The sequence below is a fragment of the Neophocaena asiaeorientalis genome, unplaced genomic scaffold (assembly GCF_003031525.2).
Source record: "Neophocaena asiaeorientalis asiaeorientalis breed wild unplaced genomic scaffold, Neophocaena_asiaeorientalis_V1.1 scaffold134, whole genome shotgun sequence".
Lineage (NCBI taxonomy): Eukaryota > Metazoa > Chordata > Mammalia > Artiodactyla > Phocoenidae > Neophocaena > Neophocaena asiaeorientalis.
In genome coordinates this window covers 379,456-400,285 of record NW_020185339.1, presented here as the reverse complement: position 1 = coordinate 400,285, position 20,830 = coordinate 379,456, and the positions used below count along the sequence as shown (strand labels likewise).

The 20,830-nt window shown below is 33.2% G+C and overlaps 1 protein-coding gene across 1 annotated transcript in view; it reads left to right on the top strand.

Moving 5' to 3' along the window:
* Positions 1-20,830, top strand: part of LRRIQ1 (leucine rich repeats and IQ motif containing 1) — a 217,210-nt gene that overhangs the window by 58,019 nt on the left and 138,361 nt on the right. The window contains exons 9-11 of the mRNA XM_024736878.1: positions 2,368-4,002; positions 9,848-10,000; positions 12,312-12,462. Coding sequence (XP_024592646.1) covers positions 2,368-4,002; positions 9,848-10,000; positions 12,312-12,462 — 1,939 coding nt within the window. The remainder of the gene's footprint in view (positions 1-2,367; positions 4,003-9,847; positions 10,001-12,311; positions 12,463-20,830) is intronic.

Here is a 20,830-nt window from a genome sequence, read left to right as displayed (position 1 = left end):
GTGTATAAAAATAAAATTTCAGTGGATAAGTTTGACAGTAGATTTGACATAGCAGGTGAGAACATTAATGAAGCTGAAGGGAAGTCAATAGAAAATACCCAAATTTAAGCACAGAGAGGGCAAAAAATAATGGGAAAAGCAGAAAAGTATACAAGAAATATGTGACGCATAATGAAATATAAAAAATGTGTATAACAGTAATCTTGGAAGGAGTGTAGAGAATGGGGCAGAACCTATGTGTAAAGAGATAATAGTTGAAATGGTTTCAAATTGTTTTAGAAAAATCAGTCTGAACATTTGAAGATGGTTAAAGATCTCCAAATAGAATCAATACAAAGAAAATCACACCTGGGGATTTAATAGTATTGAAATTCAAGACAAGAGGGAAAAATCTTAAAAGCAGCCAGAAAAAAACACACGTTACCTAAAAAGGAGCAGCAGTAAGCTGGCAGCTGAGTCCTTAAGTGAAATGATGGAAAGAAGAAGACAGAATAAAAAATTTAAGTGCTAAGTGTTAAGGGTTTCTTTGATCATTAGTGTTCTTTGAATCCAGTCTTCCTCTGCTTTCTGGACTCAGTTTTCCCTTCCTGCAGTATATAGCTAAATACTTGTCAAAAATATACTTTTGGACAGCAAATTTTCTCAATCTTTGCACAATTGAAAATGCTTTTATTTTGCTTTTAAAACTGAATGATTAGTTTTCTTAGACACAGAATGCAGGTTTATTACCATTTAGTTTTAACAATTTAAAGATATAACTCTATTGCATATTTATTTATTTTTTCACATGCCATCTATGATTGCAAATTTGATACTCATTCATTACATTCTTTTGAAGCTTTGGGATTTTTCGCTTTTTACATTCATCCACACATATTTGCTGGTTTTCTACTGTGTCCAGGCACTTCTGTAAGTACTCAAGATACAGCGGTGAATAAAACAGAAAATAATCCTTGCCTTCATGGAGTGTTCTGAAATATTGCTAGTATCTAGTATATGAGTGTATCATTGTGTGTGTGTGTGTGTGTGTGTGTGTGTGTGTGAAGTTAACTCTGTATCTTAACAGCCTTTTGTTTTTTTTGGTTTAGAAAACATATTTTTCTATGATTCTCTTTCCTTTGGTTTTTCTCAGTTTTTCATTTTGGAACTCCTATTAGTCATATGTTGAGGTCTCTGTGTTGATCCTCTTTACACCTGAACATCTCTGACATATATTTCATAGCTTTGTGTTTTATATGTTGTTTTAGGAGACACCTAATTTTGAAGTTTTTGTTTAGGCAATCAGCTGTTCAGCAATTTTATATTGATTTTTTTATTTGAGTGAGTCATATATTTTTATTTGAGGACTTGCATTTCATTTTTTGGTTCAGTTTTAGTTTTTTTGTTTTCTTTTTTGCGGTACGCGGGCCTCTCACTGTCGTGGCCTCTCCCGTTGCGGAGCACAGGCTCCGGACGCGCAGGCTCAGCGGCCACGGCTCACGGGCCCAGCCGCTCCGCGGCACGTGGGATCTTCCCGGACCGGGGCACGAACCCGTGTCCCCTGCATCGGCAGGCGGACTCTCAACCACTGCGCCACCAGGGAAGCCCGCATTTCATTTTTATATGAGGTTATTCTTGTTTACACATTTTTTTCTTAAAAATATCTTTATTTTAATTTTTACTTAAATAGCTCTTTTCTCAGAAATTGGTTCTTCCATCTTCTTATTGAAGCATTTTTATTGCCTCACATCTTTTGTGTTAGTTTTTCTCAAGTATTTGCCAAATTTTGTTGATCTGTTTACTTTTGTTTTAGAACATTAGTGACAATGATATTTTCTTACCTACCTCCAGATTATCTCACTTAATGCAAGATGTGTTTATCAACTTTCTTAATAGTTGAGAAAGGTTAAGATGTGTAACTAGGCTTATTTGTATGTACTACCTCACCTTCCTGGTATTATAAGTCACAAAATAATTCCCCACTTCTGCAGTCCCTGTGCTAGTTCCTTTATCAGAACTCCCATCTCGGAAAGTCTGAAGTCCTTTTCTCCTACACAGATTTTAGCTTGAGGCTTTTCTTTCTTTTTCTCTGTATCATTCAGATTTCATAAGCTTTCTATCTTCAAGGAATTCCTCAATCTGTGTCTGGGTGGCTTAGTATAGCCATAATATTACAGTATCAATTTACTAACTTGATAAGAAGCCCCTAAATATTAAAAAAATTAATATACCCTTTAAAATAAATTACTTTAGTTCCTCTAAGTAAATTTTGTATTGACTTTACTATGATTTCAGTTTTAGTATTTGTTCTCAATCTATATTTTGGATACTTTAGTAACATCTCACATTTAATTTATGCTGACTACTATTTATCTTACTTTATTTTAGGAATTTATTAGAAACTTGCATTTACAAATGGAAGAAGAAAGAAAAAAATTTAAAGACCTACAGGAAAAAGAAAAAATGCGTTTGTTAAAACTGCAGCATAATGCAGCTGTAAAAATTCAAGCTAAATATAAAGCATTTGTGGCCTACCAAAAATATGGCCCAATCATAAAGGAACAAATAGAAAGTAAGAAAAGGAAAGCTCAAGAGTGGAAGGAAAAGGAAGCAAAAATACGACAAATGGAAGAAGAAAAACGAAAAAGATTAGAGGAGGAACAAAGAATAGAAGAAGAGATAAAAAAGCAGAAGCAAGAGGGAAGGAAAAGGAGAGAAAAAGAATATGAAGAAAAAAAGAACATCCTGAGACAAGAAAGAGAGCAACAACTAAAGAAGGAAAAATTGAGATTAAGAGAAGCTGCAAGAAAACAGCTAATAATAAGTAGAGCATTAAAAAACGGAGATTATAATGCCAAATATTTAACTGTCGAAGATAGATCAAAGAATAAGGATGATGTAGCCCGAAGACTAGGGGATGAAAAGTCAAAGTGGAAAGGTGCTCCCCCTTTGCCAGTTGAAGAATCGAATAAGAGAGAAAATGTAGATAGACACCTTGTATTGAAAGAATCAATACAAGTGCAATTAAAAGAATCTATATCAAGCCAAGCAATTTTGCCAGTATTTAAAATGGAAGAAAAAAATGAAAACCTAGCAAAACAATGTTCAGAAGAATCGGTCAAAAAAGCAAGGAATTATGAAAACATAGACCAAAAAACTGAATTGGAAAACCTAGATCTAAAAGAAAATGTGAAAGAACAGTTTCAGCTGCAAGAATTAAACTCTCAAATACAAAAAGAAGTCATGAAACCTTCCATAAATGAGATTATGAGACAAGAAACCCAAATAATAATATTAGGACATAATCAAGAAATTAATGAGGTAAACAATGAAGCACAGAAAATAATCGATGATAATCAACAGAATAAAATACAACAAGTAGAAAAAGAAGAGATATCAGAACAAAATGGAACATTACATGAAGACAATAATATGAAGAAAATTTCAGTGATTTCAATAAAACAAAAACCACTACCACTAAAATTAGAAAATCCTGCAGATATAGGGGAAAATATAACACTACAAGAAAAAGAAATTGATTTAAAATCTAAAGAAACTGAGGAGAACCCAAAAGGCAGTGCTCTGAATAGTGACTTGGTTTTTAACACCAATGATGCTATGATAAATGTAGAAGGCAAAATAAACAAGCAAAATTATATTTTAGGTAGAGATGCTCCTTGTGAAGACTTGGGTGGCAATACTGCAAAAAACTCTTTGGTTTTTAAAGAAGTAGACTCTCTGAAGTCTCAGATTAAAGAAATTCCAGAAGAATGTCATGAAAATAGAACTGAATGTGAAAATATAGTGACCTGCTCTGTACCAGAGCCAACACTTATATTTTCTATTGAGGAAAAGAGGCTTGCTTGGATAAAATCATTTAAACCCTGGTTTGAAATTTTCAAGCAAAATCAACAGAAGAAAATTGTTAGGAGAAAGAGACTTGTAAAATGCCCGGTCAACGTGATGCCCCCTTTGAGTACACTAGAAATTCTTCAGTGTGGCCCTTGGAATACTTTACAGCAGGTATTTTATAATACTTTTTTCATACTGAATTGTGATTGGTTCACTAAAATGTAACTTTAAAAATCTTAATAGAAGGCGTATTTTATTTATTTATTTAATTGAAGCATAGTTGATGTACAATATATAGCTTACAGGTGTACAATGTAGTGATTCATAATTTTTAAAGGTTATACCCCATTTATAGTTATTATAAAATATTGGTTATATTCCCTGTGTTGTACAGCATATCCTTGTAGCTTACTTTATACGTAATAGTTTGTACCTCTTAATCCCCTACCCCTATATTGCTTCTCCCCCCTTCCCTCTCCCCACTGGTTACCACTAGTTTGTTCTCTGTTTCTTGGAGTCTGCTTTTTTTTGTCTCTCAATCAGTGAAGTTGCTAATGAAATATTTCTCCTATTTGAGAGAGGTTGCACTTAAAAGATCTCCTCAATTAAAAGTATTCAGGTCATCTTCTCCTTCAGTGAAGCACTATGAAGAGCTTTGATTTGTCTTGAAACCTGTGTTCAACGGCCCTATAGCCATTACTAGGCTTCCAAGAATGGAGGTATCTGGGAATGTAGAGCTGAATTAGAATAGGAAACTCCTAGCTTGATACTCAGGAGTTAGTCTGCTTTAGTCCTGGGCCACAACACCACCTAGTGGCTCCTTTCGGGAGGAAGTGGATTTCCTTGAAGTGGATTTCACAAGTGCTGTGAAAGAAGGGCTTACAACAATGGAAGACTCTAGAATTTCTATATAGAAACAGAGTTATTTAGTCACTTGCTATATAAACATGGTACATCTATGCCTGAAATTTAAAGTCGTCACCAAATGCTACTAATTTTCTATGTTTATGGAAACAGAGTTTCAATCAAAAATAAGACAGAAACTAAAAAATGTGTAGAAAAACAGGAAAGAATATTTCAAATAGTGAAGTTCTAGAAAGGATTTAAGATTAAAATACATATGTTTATCTGGGGCCTGAAACTCAAATGTATTTATAAAATTTATTTAGTTTCTTGGTATAGGTAGATGCCTAGAAAAAGAAACATTCTTATTAATACATATGCATTATTTGATTCATTCACTCAGCAAATATTCATCTGTCTAATATGATCAATCCATATTTATTGTTAGATTAAAGGGACAGAAACAAACCCCAGTCTTTGCCCTTATGGATCTGACTATGGTAGACAAAAAGGCATTAAACAAATAAATACACATAAATACATTACTGCAGATTTCGATATTTGCTATATAAGATTTCAGGGTATTCTGTGAGAGAATAACAAGATAGTAGGATTTAAAGAGATCTCTGGGATGTGAAAGAGCAGTATAAAGAATAAGAACTACTTTGAAGTGTATTTTTTTTTCCTAGGCAATGTATTTTTCATATCTATCAGACCTATAGAGTTACATATAAAATCTCTCAATAGCTCTTCTACTACATTTTTTTTCTTTAGCCATGTTATCTCTGGAATCATTCTTTTCCTACTTTACGTAAGATGTTGCTGCAGGCTTTCTGAATGGATGACATTAGATACTAACACTTTTATTTTATTTAAAATAATTTTCTTCATGAATATCTATTTGGGCTAGGCATGAGTGACAGCTTCTTGCCTACAGTATTTGTTTCAATAGTTCAAGAAACCAGTAGTGCTCTTCTCTTTCGTTGTGGTTCTCTGTTTTGTCCAGTGAGAGGAGCACTGAGAAAGTTAAGACGTATGAACCTCTTTCTTCTTGGTGTTTCTTCTTCTGCCCACTCTGTTCCTTCTATGGAACTCTTGTCAATTTACATAAAGTGAGGATTAACCTTTTCTTATACTTGTTAGAGCAAGACCTTGTAAACTGTAATGTGTATACAGATCACCTGGGGATTTGTTAAAACGTTGATTCTGATTCTTTAGGTCTGGTGATCAACTGCAGCGTACTGCATTTTTACAGTGCCCCTGGGTGATGCTGTTGGTGCTGGCTCATGGACTAATTTGAGCAGCAGTGTTCTAAAGGACCCTGTAATCCTTTGACTACTACTCAAACAACTATTTCAAACATTTAATTTTTCTTTGAAGCATCAAATATACAGTATAAACATGAAAATATAAGTGCATGTGCCATGTAAGTGCTGAAGTGTTATAAAAACCATCTTGTAACTTCCTTACTTTGATTTTCTAATCTCTTAGCTTCACGTCTTTGTCATTATCTGCCACCTTTGTAAAGTCCTTCCGGAGTAAACCTTTAGAAGAGAAAAATTTATTCTTCTGGAATTTCACCCAGTAGTCAATTCATTTTGCTTATGTTACTCTCTCACTTTGAGCCTTCAGGACATGATTCAGGTCTGCCTCTTGTCCATACTTCTTTATTTATTGCCAGACAAATAGTGGTTTTCATTACTTGACTGTGAGATGGATGAGTGGGAGGATGGATAAAGGGATGGAAAAAGAAGTCCAACTGAATGTTAATCTTATCTCCATATTATTATCAGCTTCACAACTTAGCTAGGTTGTATTGATTAAAAATGAAATTAATATAAAAATTACTTGAATGTAATTTAATAAAGTACTAACAATCCCTGTATCAAATAAGATCAGGGTTCTAATTTTATTTCTGCCATTTACTGGCTGTGTCACCTTGTGCAAGGTGCTTGATCTTTCCCTTTCTGAGCCTCAGTTTTGTCTTCTATAAACTGGGAAGAGCAATACCTACTTTATAGGATTGTTGACTTTTTAAATACCGTATGTGAAGAATCTGGTCTTACATTCCTAACATATATGATAGTCATTGTCAAATGTGGATCTCAAACATCTGAAGAGAAAGGCAAATGGATTTTTGAGGGCTGCTTAATAGCCTCTTTCATCAAATACGTTATAACATTGAAAATGCTGGATCATCTACTATATGGACTAATATCCCAAAAGGATATGACTGAAGAGAAGTGATTATTGACAACTAACATAGTTTTCTTTTTCCTAGTTGAATGCTTTAACTAATTCATCTTTCTTTTATATGGGGCATTTTGCTACGAATGGTAACTTGCCTTAAATAGCAACCACAAAAAAAGGGTACTAGCTTAAGGATTTTTTGCTATGGCTTTATAACATGGCATGGATGATAACATTTTAGGGGCTGAATGTCTCACTTCATTCAAGGCAAATTGTAATTAACTGGTGTTGTGATGGCACATGATTTACTTGAAGTTATATTCTCATTCATTTAAGCCACTAATCATACCTCAGATTCAGTCTCTTTGCCGCTGAGTTTTTGAACAATATTATTTCTCCAGGTTGAATAGATTTGAGATTGTGGCACTGAACATAAAGCAAAACAGTCATTGCTTTCATTACTTTTGTAATTACAGTCTACCATAGATGACTGACACTGCTTCGGTTGAACTCAAGAGTAACTGAGAGTGAACTCTATAAAAAATCTGTACCTATTTTAGGTCATTTTATTTACCAAAACTGTCAAGGATTTGGGGAAATATAGACGATTAAGTGGAAAACTGATTTGTGATCTTTTATCAAAATATAATGAATGAGTCATAGGTTTTCTATAGATGGAGTAGTTCATTTTCAACTCATGAGAGACCAAAATTATTAATCTTCCAAATATTTTTATATTATCCTTTGTAAGGGAACGAAACTATGAATGCTATAAATATTTTAGTTTTGCCATAGGGCTAGGACAGTTTATTCGTTTAGTTATTTAAGAAGAATTTAGTGACCATCCACTATGCCCCAGTTGCTCTTTTATCAGGCTGACCATGCAGTAACGAACACCTGTGAGTACTAATTCTCTTTGACCTTAATTTTTAGAGCATAAGGCAGTTCTATTTATGTAATTATTGTCATGCATGTATCAAAATGATGAATGTAAAAGTTTATTTGATCTCATAAGTTTGGAAAAAACTAGAGTGCGGTAGAGAATAACTTGCTATATCATAAGGAAAAATTTTAAATCTTTAATAAAAGGGAGGAGGAAGTACCATGGAATACCTCATATTCACAGGTAGACACCATCAACAAGGATACTGCAACAGCTGTCACTCCTGTACTGTAATTAAATTAGAGAGGTTGCCACATCATAACTAGAACTTAATTGTGCTTATATAGTTGATTGTAAGCAGCATATTATTAAATCAGGCAGGATAATATAAATTATAAGGTAGAGCAGCATTTGTTACTATAAAGCTGCAGCTGTAGGGTTTTCAGTTTTTAAGCGCTCAGTTCTAAATAGTGTGTTCAGTTTTTTAGTATAGAGCCAGTTTTCCAGTTACAGAATTTATAGTATCTCTTTGTGGACAAATTAAGTGGGCATAACACAGCAGTTATCCTGACACAAGTAGATTAATATTTTTCTTTCTGAAAAATTATAAAAAAGAAATTTGTTTCAAAAGTTGTTTTACATTATGAGTAATTGAGAAATGCCTAAAATCATTATGAAACTAGAAACTTTTATTCACCCAAAGTTTTAAAAATAATCAGTTATTACTTTTGCTACTTAAAGCAAGGAGTAGTCTAATCCCTTCTATCTCCAAGAACATATGGTCTGCCCATTTACTTACATAAATATGTAAATGTAAAACTTTAATGCACAGGAAATATTTCCCATGAAGAGGAGTTACTGCACTTAAGAATTTTATACTTTTTCCAGGTTTTTTGAAGTAATAATGCTTTCAATTTCAATAAAACATTGAAAAAATTTCTTTTGAGTAAGATATACACTAGTATCATATATACTATAAAGCTAATCATTTTAGAATTGTTATTCAGTACATGAGAAACCTGGCCTTAGGACTTGTGATGTGGCAGTATGAAAGTATTTTTACTATAAAGCAATTTAGCTTATATAGTTATTTTAGTGCATGGACTCCATTATGGTGAAGAACCAACATATTATTACATTATTACTGTGCCAGTTTTACTTAGGTGAGAGCTCTTGAGTTTAATAAGTGGAGTGCTTTTCAGTAACCTCAAAATATTTCTATCTGACATATTCTTTTAGAACTCTAAGTGTAGTCCTTAATATGCATACCATAAAGTTGAATACATAATTTGATATTGAATTTTCTTTAGTTGAAAAGGCTTAAAAAGAGAAAAGTGCCTTAGGAAAAAAGGAAGCATTGAGTCTACAGTAATATCTCAATAATAAGAAATGTTGTAAATGTATGTTAAGAGCTATTCATGATTTTTTATACCGCAGATTCTATATGCGCTGGGTATATTACATTATTCAGTAGTACGGAATGATTCATACCTTTATAATACAGAAGACATAATAGAATGTAGTTTTAGTGCATGGTTCAATTATTATTGCATGCTTCTACTTATTACAGGTTGTATAATATCTCTTCTCAGTTAAACTTTCTTCTTTTTTGGAAGATAGCTAAGGTATTCTAGTTGAAGCATGGCAGGTTGGATATAAAATCTATCCCCTGACCCATTGTGGCTTCTGGTACTATCCAGGTATCCCTAAGATACTGTCAAACACAGATCTTAAACATTTGTGTAGTGCAATCCTGAAAATAATGCCAAGGGACATGAAAAACAAGGAAAATGAATTTGGTGAAAAATCAGGGAGTGAACTAATAAATGATTACAATATTATTATTGCTTCTATGCATATTAGTTTTGAACTTGAATTGGTCATGAATGACTGCATTATTTTGTCTTTCTATGAGGGGAACAAAATTGGCAAAATGGCCAGATAGCTTAAATGAAATTGAGTTGTTAATAAGTGTGGGTTTCAATATATAGCATTACTTTTTTTAGATGAAGTTTTTAAAACAATTTTGCAAGGCTAGTATAGTTTATATTAATTATAGTTAGATAATGTTATGTGTTCCAATTTTCTTGAATTCCCTAGGTTACAACAGTAACACTTCAAGATTTGCCAGGTTGTAGTCTCTCCACACTGGCAGAGTGTACAAATCTTCAGCTTCTGTCTCTTCGGCGCTGTGGATTAACCTCTTTGCACAGCCTGAGTAACTGCAAAAAGTTAAAGTACATTGATGCACAGGTATGTCCTATGTTCTCAATATTTATTTTATAATAAAATATAAAGTGGAGTAAGGTGTAATTCGGGTGTACATTTTAAGAAATGACAATTTTGAAGAAACATTTACTAAAGTAACCTATAACTCAGGGTCTAAAAGAGATCAAGGGCCAAAATTTGTGAGAACCATACAGGGAAGGTGATTAGATGGTATGACCTGGAAACTATCTCTATTTGCAGATGATATAGTTATTGTTTTGTTACTTTTTGCTGCATAACAAATGACCACATTATTTAGTTAACTAAAAACAGCAACCACTTTTTTTGCTTACAGTTCTGTGGGCCGTGAATTGAGGCCAGACTTATCTGGGCATTTCATCTGCTTCATACCATGTTGCCTGGGTCTCTTATGTAATTTGCAGCTGGGGCTGGAATGTCCAAAATGCCTTCTTTTACATGTCTGGTGCCTTGGGAGTTTGGAATTTCTCTCTCTCTCTCTCTCTCTCTCTCTCTCTCTGTGCTTTCTTGGGAATCTTAAAAGGGTGAGCTTTCCAAAAAGACAAACTTCAATATGAAGTGCTTGTCAAGCATCTGCTGGCATCATGCTAGTTTGTGTCCTATTGGCTGAGCTTTCAGTTCATGTGGGAGGGGACTATGTGGATGTGTGAATATTGGGTTGTGAGGTTTATTGGAACTGCTTACAAAGTAACAACCTCCTGCAGTCTGGCCCCTAGCTCCTAATGAGTGACATCCTTCCCGCATGCAAAAGGACTCATGTCCCAAAGACCACAAAGTCTCATTAACTCATGGCATCAGACTCAGACTTGAGCACAGAATCTTCTCATCTAAATCAGATCCAAGTGGAGATGATCTGCTCAGAGAAAGTTCTTTCAACTCAGAGATCTATGAAGTTAAAGGAAAAGTTGTCTTCCCTCCCCCACACCCACATACAGTGGTGAGAGAGGACTTGATTAATTACAAGAGTTGTTACCATTCAATATGGGAGAAAACAAGAAGCTCATGGCAGTCCCTGGTCCATAGCTAAGAAACTACCATCAGTTATTAATAAGGACTTGGTTCTGCTCCATGGGAATGGGTGTCTGTGATTGTTGGTTCTGCCCACTAGGCTTTTAACTCCATCCTCAAGACATGCTTTCTTTTTTTTTTTTCCCCATTTATTTATTTATTTTTGGGTGCGTTGGTTCTTCATTGTTGTGCATGGGCTTTCTCTAGTTGTGGCAAGCAGGGGCTACTCTTCATTGTGGTGCGCGGGCTTCTCATTGCAGTGGCTTCTCGTTGTGGAGCACGGGCTCTAGGTGCGTGGGCTTCAGTAGTTGCAACATACAGGCTCAGTAGTTGTGGCTCGCGGGCTCTAGAGCACAGGCTCAGTACTTGTGGTGCACGGGCCTAGTTGCTCTTTGGCATGTGGGGTCTTCCCGGACCCGGGCTTGAACCCATGTCCCCTGCATTGGCAGGTGGATTCTTAACCACTGCACCACCAGGGAATCCCCAAAGGCATACTTTCTTTTCCATAAGAAGTGTCCTGTTTTGCAGCTGAGAATTTTTCTCAATGTTTCTTTCTTGTAGAAGATTGGGGGGAGGTGCTAGAGTTTTATTTTTATTTTAGATTATATTATTTTCAATTCAAACTGACTGTGCTTCCACCAATATGATTTTCTTTTCAAACTTTGTGTTTCCTATGCTTCTTATTAAATTTACTCTATTAGACAAAGGCTATATTCATATTTTTGAGAAGGGTGTTATAGGACTATACCATTAAGATTCTTAGAAGCCCATTTATCTTTCTGAAATCTTAAGAGAATTGATGTTGCATCCGTGACATATGATCTTGACATTGAGACCAATATTATGTATTGCAGAGATGTGCATGTTTAGTAAAAGTATAAATCTATACATGAGATATATACCTAATTCATGGTATTGGTATTCTTTGGAGGGAAAGATAGCAAAAGGGACTGAGGAAAGAAAATGGGGAGATTTCAAATTTTTCCATGTTTGGTTTCTTTAAAATAAGTTTTTTAGCAACTATGACCAAATGTTCACTCTTGTTCATTTAGATCGTTTGAAATATTTTGTTATATGATCCTCTGTGTTTTCTATATTTTAAAATATTATTAATAAATACAAAATCATTTATTTGGTTACTTAGTATTTTCATCTAGATAGTATAACACTCTACATAGTTATCTTAAAATTAGGGATTCAGATATTCATTTAAAGATCATATATCTCATCTTCCCTCTTTTTGCAAGCTTTAAATGTTTCATTAATAAGCCATTGAAATAAAACTAATTACATTTGTTCTTTGTTTTAGGAAAACAATATTGAGACTATCAACTGTGAAAATTTAGAAAATCTCTGTGTTGTTCTTCTTAATAAAAATCAACTGACTTCTTTTCATGGTTTGGATGGCTGCACTAATATCCAAAATCTTGAACTTTCACATAATAAAATCACTCGAATTGGTGAGAACAGTGGAATTTAAATATATTGACATTTATTTCTCATTATTATATTTTGTTTCATTTATTCTTTTCTGAGAATAGGCCACCATCACTAATTTGCTTATTTTATCCAAGTCATACTTATTTAATCTTTTATCCAGATTTATAAAGGAAACAAAATTAGTTTTAATATATATAAAAGGAATATGCTCCCACCACTGGCAAATGGGTGGTTGTTAGTAGCTCCTTAAATTTAGTATATTCACCTCCCTGTTCCTTTTCTTATAACCAATAGTGATCTGAACTCTACTGAAGAATACAATACCCTAGTTTGTTGCCATCATATTTTTATGGACCCTATGCTTTCTGTACTTCTCAGCAGCTGTCATAACTTTCCTGGTATGACACTACTCTCCTTACCTACATACATCACTTGTACTAACCTTTCCTTCTTTAGGTAAGGCTACTAATACCACATAAAAGAAAGAGTTTATCAGTTTGGATCTCCCTAATCATCTTTGTCCCTCCATCTGTCTGTCTGTATACCTATATATCAATAGCGTTTCCATCCTTATTCTTTGTAATCCATAAAATTCAGTGATGAAAATGTCTTTTCTTATTTAAGACCAGCCCTTCTATTTTACGTAAATATACCTGTCATTCTCCTCTGGTACCTTCCTCCATCATTTATCACCTTTCTCATGTCAGATTCTTCCTATTGCCGTCCATTGCCTCATCTCTCTTCCTCTTGCTGTCAAGTCTTGTGAAAGAGTGTTCTGTTCTTGCTCTCACTTCTTACTACCCAACTTCCCTCTTCTGCCCACTGAAATTCAGCTTCAACTCACTTCTATACATTTCCAGTGTGGTAAGTCTAAAATAAAAATCTCATGTTTTTTAATACCTGGCTTAAAATTCTGTTTGTTTGTTTTTTTTTAATTTAACTGTGAGATTCTCAAGGGACTTGATAAGGGCTTAAATGATGGTTAATCAATAATCAAGGACTGGCAGAAAATAATGAACTAGATAAAAACATTACTCTAGTATACTACTAATGGCTTAAATTATTGGACCCCCAGAAGGTACATTCTTTCCACCTTCTCCATCCTGTAGTGGTTAGGAAATGTGATCTGTACTGAAATATCACGAAATGGGATGGGAGCAGGTGGAGGAGTAGAAGTAAGCCTGCTTTCTGTGTTTAGGCCTGGTTCTACCTAGGCCTTCTTGATATTAATTTGTTTGCCTATGTAATATTTTGTATTTTCTTTCATTTTTTTATTGTTGAACATTTCAAACATTTACAAAATGAATACATGGAGATTCCATATACTATAGTCAACATTTGGTCCATCATTACTGTTTTGTTTTTTATTGTATTTTTTCTTTTTTAAAACAAATCCCCAAATCATAAAATTTCATCCTTTCATACCTCAGGGGATGGTTTTTAATAATATGGTCCTTTCTTACTTAACTACAATGCATTGTGTTGCCTAATAAAATTAATAGTGATTCCTTCTATCAACTGATAATCCATAATCCAAATTTCCTTATTTTCTTAAAATTATCAGGGTTTGTTTGAATCATAACACAAACAATGACCACATATTACATTTACATAGGTATCTGAAGTCCTATCTAATCTGTAGTAGTCCTTCCACTTTTTTTCCTCCATGCCATTGATTTGTTGCAAAACCTATGTTAATTGTCCTATACAGTGTCCCACATTTTGGGTTTGTTCATTTACTTCCTTTTAATGTATTAAAATTGTTTCACTATGCCTATAAATATTTCATGTCCTGTAAATGAAAGCTAGTGCAACAGGCTTGAGTTAATTAAAATTTAGTCTTTTTTGGCAGGAATTTTTCATAGGGGTTGCTCTGTGCTTCGTATTGCCTTACGTCAGGAGTCATACAGTGATTATTTGCTTTTAATGATGCTACAGTTGCATGTTAGGTATGTGAGTGATAGCCTAAACGTTCCATTATAAAGTTTCCCACAAACCTTTTATCTAATGCTTTCATCCATTGATTAATGTGGCCTGAATCAATTAATGCAGTGGGGGATACAAAAAATGAGTTTTCTAATTTGAACATTCCTTCCACATTTTAAAAACTGGAATCATTTATTTAATAACTATTTGGTTACCTTGGAATCATTCGTAGAGGAAAGACAGGAATAAATGCCTGCCTTTATATTGATAGACTTTTACAGTAAGGTCATTACTTTCAGTGGTGTCAAATGAATTTTCTTTGTTTCATTTATTTTGTTTTGCTTTTGCACTTTTCTCTCTCTCCCTGCTCTTCTCTCTTTCTTAGTGGTCTAATGAACTCATAGAATTTTATAATATAGAATATTTCAGTCTCTTTTCTTATTATACTGCTTGATACTCAAATTGTCCAGTCCTGTGAATTTGATTGAAGATATCAAATATTGATATCTCCAAATTTACTTTTTGAACTTTATAGTTATTTTCTCTTCCACTGTAGTCCTTGGTTGATACCAACACTAACATAACTATTTGCTATGGATTATAATAGCCATAAAATAGTTTCAAAACAACAATGCCAGTATTAGAAGCATTTTAGAAGTATTTAGAAGAAATCTTCTAAATTAATTTTGAGATTTTTTTGCATTTCTTTTGGCCCTTACACTTTGTCCCCCAAAGTGATGTGCTCACTTGAAGTATTTTATCTTTGTGATTATGTTATGAATTTGAAATATAATTAGTTCACTTTTCCCTTTGATTCAGTTTTATTTTTGAGATTTAAGACAGATATATGTTTCTACAGACTACATTTAAGAAGACTCAAAGTGGTTGTGCTTTCATCCTTTTTCATTTCACTGTTATCCCATCTACTTTTATATACAGATATTTATGTATATATGTGTATAATAATACATGTGTATCACATATGTGATATATGTGTGTGTTTTTAAATATACATACACATACATATATCTAAGAAATATATGTATATATGCTAATTCTTTCACAAAATAAAGAATATTTTAAGTACTGTTCTTTATCTTGCTCTTTTTCATTTTACAACATATATGGAGTTCATAGCATTCTTTTTCTATGGCTTGATAGTATTCAGTTGTGTGTATGCACTAGAGTTTATTCCACTGGTCTCTGGTTGATGGACAATGGATGGTTTACAATCTTCCACACTGCCATCATGACTAACCCGATACCTATGTCATTTCATACTTCATCAGATATATCTTTAGGTTAGTTTCCTGATATATATATGTATATATTTTTTTGGGGGGGGGGGAGCAAAGGACATCTTTAATCTAGGAAGATAGTGCCAGACACACTTTATATGGGTTGTACCACTTTGCACTCCTACTATTAATACATGTTAATGGCAGTTTTTTTTTTTTTTTGCTTTTCTTCTGTTTATTATGTTGTTCTTTTCTATTTTTAAGTTAAATTTGTAATTTAATTATTTATCATTTTTCACTCTTGTTGACATAAGTACTTAAGTCTATAAATTTTACTCCGAGCACTGCTTATTCTGTAACTTCTGAATAAGGTATAGGTATTTTTGTCTGTTCTACAATTACATGATGTATTTTATCTTTTACCTAAAATTTTAAATTTCCACATGGAAAGACCATTTTTGTTGTTATTTTTTCTAGTTTTATTTAATTATAGTCAGAGAATTCTTTTTGTGCCATATCTGCTTCTTGAAACTTGTGGTTTTCTAACATGTGGTTAATTTTCAGGAATGTTTCATGTGCACTTGAAAAGAAGGTGGTTGTTTTTTGTTGGAATATAAAGTATATATTTTCATCTTTAAGATCTACATTAGTGATCTTTTATTTTAGGTCTTAAATGTGTACTTGATTTACCTTGGACTGAAGGAGTTGAGCTAGATTGAATGTATCTGTTCTTCTTTTTTAACATCTTTATTGGAGTATAATTGCTTTACAATGGTGTGTTAGTTTCTGCTTTACAACAAAGTGAATCAGTTATACATATACATATGTTCCCATATCTCTTCCCTCTTGTGTCTCCCTCCCTCGCACCCTCCCTATCCCACCCCTCTAGGTGGTCACAAAGCACCGAGCTGTGTATCTGTTCTTAATCAGCCTATTTCTTTGTGTACATCCTTTTGTTTCTGCGTCATGAATGTTGCTCCATGCCGTTATACAGATATTCTTAACTGTGTTATCTTTATTATGAATTTTAGCCTTGAAAATTTTAAGTTCCATCCTTTGTCTCTTTAATGCTTTTGTGACTGAATTCTACCTTGTCTTACATGGTTTCATTTTGTTTGTATTTGCCTAGTCTAAAAAAACTTTTTAACATTTCTGAATCACTTTGTTTTATGTATGTACTTGTATACAGAATGGATTTGGGTTTTATTTTTTGATCCAAGCTTAAATGTTTTTCTCTCATATAGACCATGGCCATTTGCATTTATTAATTTAATTCATATACTTGGTCTCAGTACTGTCATCCCACTCAGGATGATGCTCTCTCTTTCTGGAGGGAGGCCTTGTTGGTAATAAATGGGTTCTTCCACCCCTGGGGCACCTCCAGTGTTTACTTATCCGTTCAGTTTCCGTAGGATTTCCTCTGTACAAGTGTGGATTCAGCCTGGATTGTGTTGATCCTGGATACTTATTACCCCACTTAGAAAGAAATTTAACTTGTGATTTCTTTATCTCACATTTGCAATGGAAGGATAGTTTGTGGGTATTTTGATTTCTTTGTTGCACTTTATGAATTTCTGGAGGAGGTTTGGGGAGAATTGGATCTAATCAGTCACCATCAACTCCCTTTTTTAAAAATATAAATTTATTTATTTATTTATGGCTGTGTTGGGTCTTCGTTGCTGTGCGCGGGCTTTCTCTAGTTGCGGTGAGCAGGGGCTACTCTTTGTTGCCGGTGTGTGGGTTTCTCATTGCAGTGGCTTCTCTTGTTGTGGAGAATGGGCTCTAGGCACGCGGGCTTCAGTAACTGGCATGTGGGCTCAGTAGTTGTGTCTTGCAGGCTCTAGAGCACAGGCTCAGTAGTTGTGGTGCACAGGCTTAGTTGCTCCGCGGCATGTGGGATCTTCCCGGACCAGGACTCGAACCTGTGTCCCCTGCACTGGCAGGTGGATTCTTAACCACTGCACCACCAGGGAAGTCCCCATTTTTTTTTTTTAATTTGGGAAAAATATAGTGGTTTTCACAAAGCAAGCTTTTGTTTTGCAAACATTTCAAGGCATAATTTATAAAATGTAATGTATAATGTTCTTTAATATGTTTGTCTATGTGTCTGTGCTGCCTGCTTTGGGACCACTCATGACTTCTCCCATATGGAAATACTGATACTTTTGAAATAAATTTTTTATTTTAAAATTTGATTTAAAATACATACAGAAATAATTTTGTTGTTGTTGGAATGAAGGCAAGTGCACTGATAATGTATGTTACTTTATTGGTACTCACTGAAGCAAGCTTGAAAAAAAAGAAAAAGGCTGTTTGTAAGAAGAAATGCTTGAACTTCCATTCACTTCATTTTCATTGCCAACAGTGCTGTATGGGATTTTTTGTAGTCAGTGAATTTCCTGGGATAGGATATCTGCAAGACTTATGTGAAAACTGCCATGTTATTAATTGATGTACCTGAGGTATCTCTATGTAGTACACTCTCAGCAAACAAAGTAAAAGACATCTTTGCTGTCTGTTGGGTACAATGAAAACACTGTATTTATTGAGTGTGAGAAGAGTATGCATGGGAAAGTAGATTTTCTGAAGACCAGTTGGAGTCTGTTTTTCATCTTCAAGAACTGCTTACAGAGATTCTGGTTGAGCTAAGGGAAAAGCATAGATTTTGTCTCTCAATGATATATTGATGCTAAGAACTCTTATGAAGGGGCACAAAGATAGATTTGTGTTTATAAGTTAATAAGTCACTATTCCATGCTATAATATTTCTTAAAGAGGTGAAATAAAATTGGAAGGAAGCAATACCAAATATTCTACATTTGTAGTTTCGAGTTTAATTTGTTCCTAATTCTAACTAAGCTATATTATTGCAGCAGTTAATTAGCGATGTTAACTCTAATTACTCTTTTTATTAGAAAACATTAGTGTACATTTTTTGCTTTCTTTGCATTTAGTGACTGAAAATAGCAACTCTATCACTCTCTTTAAGGCACTTTATTTGAAATAATTTATGCTGAATGTTTTCCATTCTACTTAAACTGGTTAATTGTAGAAATAGAAATACAATGTGAAATATACTCTTTTAAAGTAATAGTTTAAAATTTAATTCTATAAATTGAAAGTTACAAAGTTAGTTCTTTAATGTTTAAATATATTGTGTGCTGTGACTATAGAAAGAAATGGTCTTAATTATTATTATTAATCATAACTGAAATATTAATTTAAAATATAATTCAAAATGATATCCTTAAGATGTATTACATATTGAGGTACAGATTATTTTCTGGTCAAATGTAGCAAAAAATAAACTATTATATGGGGCATATATGGTCATATAAATTTTGTAGTCATTTAAAGAATACTTTGTACGTTTTTATATTATTTTCTATAATTGGTTCTATTTTGGCAGCAAGTTTTTGACTATTGAGTATTTTTACTTGACCTGGCATTATTCTTGCATGTTTTAAATGCACAAGATAATTGCTTTAAGCTCTTTAAATTCACTTCACGTTGATGATTTTAAAGATGGATTTATTTTAATTGGAAAAGAGATTTTATTATAATTTTTAATGTTTTTTTCCCTGAAGTTACACAAATTTTTATCTTTTATAACTCACTTTAATTTGGGTGGATTTCAGTTTAAATTTTAAGGTTTGTTATCTTCGTTATATTTCTTGCTTTCCTTTGCCTGAAATTTCCCATGAGTAAATTTCAGGCAAAATTGGTAAGACATTTTTTTTTAATAAGTAATGTGGAGAAAACTTTTCTTAAATGAATGTTGCCACAGTGTTCATTAAAATTTATAAACTTTACCTATGAGGAATCTTTCATATTTTGAGTTAGTATTTTTGATTTAGTTTTTTAATGAATAGCCAAAGCAAATGAAAAATAGGTGATTCATATGTTATAATCTAGTTTTCTTTTTTCCTCCCAAAATATATTGAATTTTATTGACTTTTTAGCAGAAACATTTTAAAACTAAACTAATTTTTAAAATTCATGCTGCATGACCAAAGTGTTTATAGAAAAAATACAACTTAAGTATAATAAATATAGTAATAGATAACTTTTTTTTACCACCAGCCATTTCATGTGCTTTATACATATTAACTCATTTGATTTTCACTTAAGTGTTATTAGTTAGGTACTATTTAATCTTTGTTTTTTCCAGATAAGAAAGCTGAAACATAGAAAGTTTAAGTAAGTTGTCTAAAATCACACCGTTAGTTAATGATAGAGCCAGGATTTGAAACTCAGCAGTCTATCCTGGTACCAAATTTTTTAATCGATTCATTCTATTGCCTCTCTCATAAATACGCATTTAATATTTAAGATTATTACTGTTTTGTTATACTATATTACAAAGTCTTTATGCTGAAAAATATATAATGATTTTAAGGTTTATTCATTAATAAATTTATTAATGAGCCATTGAGCATCTACTATGTGGAAACACTTTTCCAGGCACTAGAACACAGCACTGGAATATTGCTGAGGATGCAGCAATAAACAAAATAAATGACTATCCTGACTTGCACTGAGATTATCCTACTGATAGTCATTGATATAGAGAGAAAGAGGAAAAGAGTAAATTGCCATGTTTCCTTTATTGACTATTGGGTAAAAATGAAAATAAGTATGATGTTAATGACTTTAATGCCAGCAATTTATAAATCATTAATTTATAAATTTCAGGTAATACAGCCCTAGAAAATATTATTGTAAATAGTTAGAGATACTGGGAGATTTTTTTTCTGCTGCTTTATTTTCAGATAATACTGTTTTCTGGAAAAGTGAAGCTAGTATTCTAAGTATGAAAGATATTGAATAATTCAACATTTTCACATAGGCTTGATTACTATGTCGTGGCTCATAGGGGAAATGTGCCTGGATTAATTCTTGCTGCCAAATGTTGTCATTGGAACATTAGAAAAAATAATGAAGTAAAATAAGATAAAGCTGTAGATATTTTGCTTGTAGAAATGTTTTTCATTATATACTTAGGGAATTCTTTGGATTCCACTAGATGGTGCTAGCTTACTCTTTAGTTTTGAAATGTAACACAATGCTTAGAACAAAGCTGAAAGGGATTTTGCAGATCTGCCAGTCTAGGCTTCTTAGTTTACAGATGGAAAAACAGACCCACATAGTTTTCGTCTAACTCCTGGCAGAGGTGGGGCTAGAATCCACATTTCCTGATTCCTGTTTCAGTATTCTTTTTTTC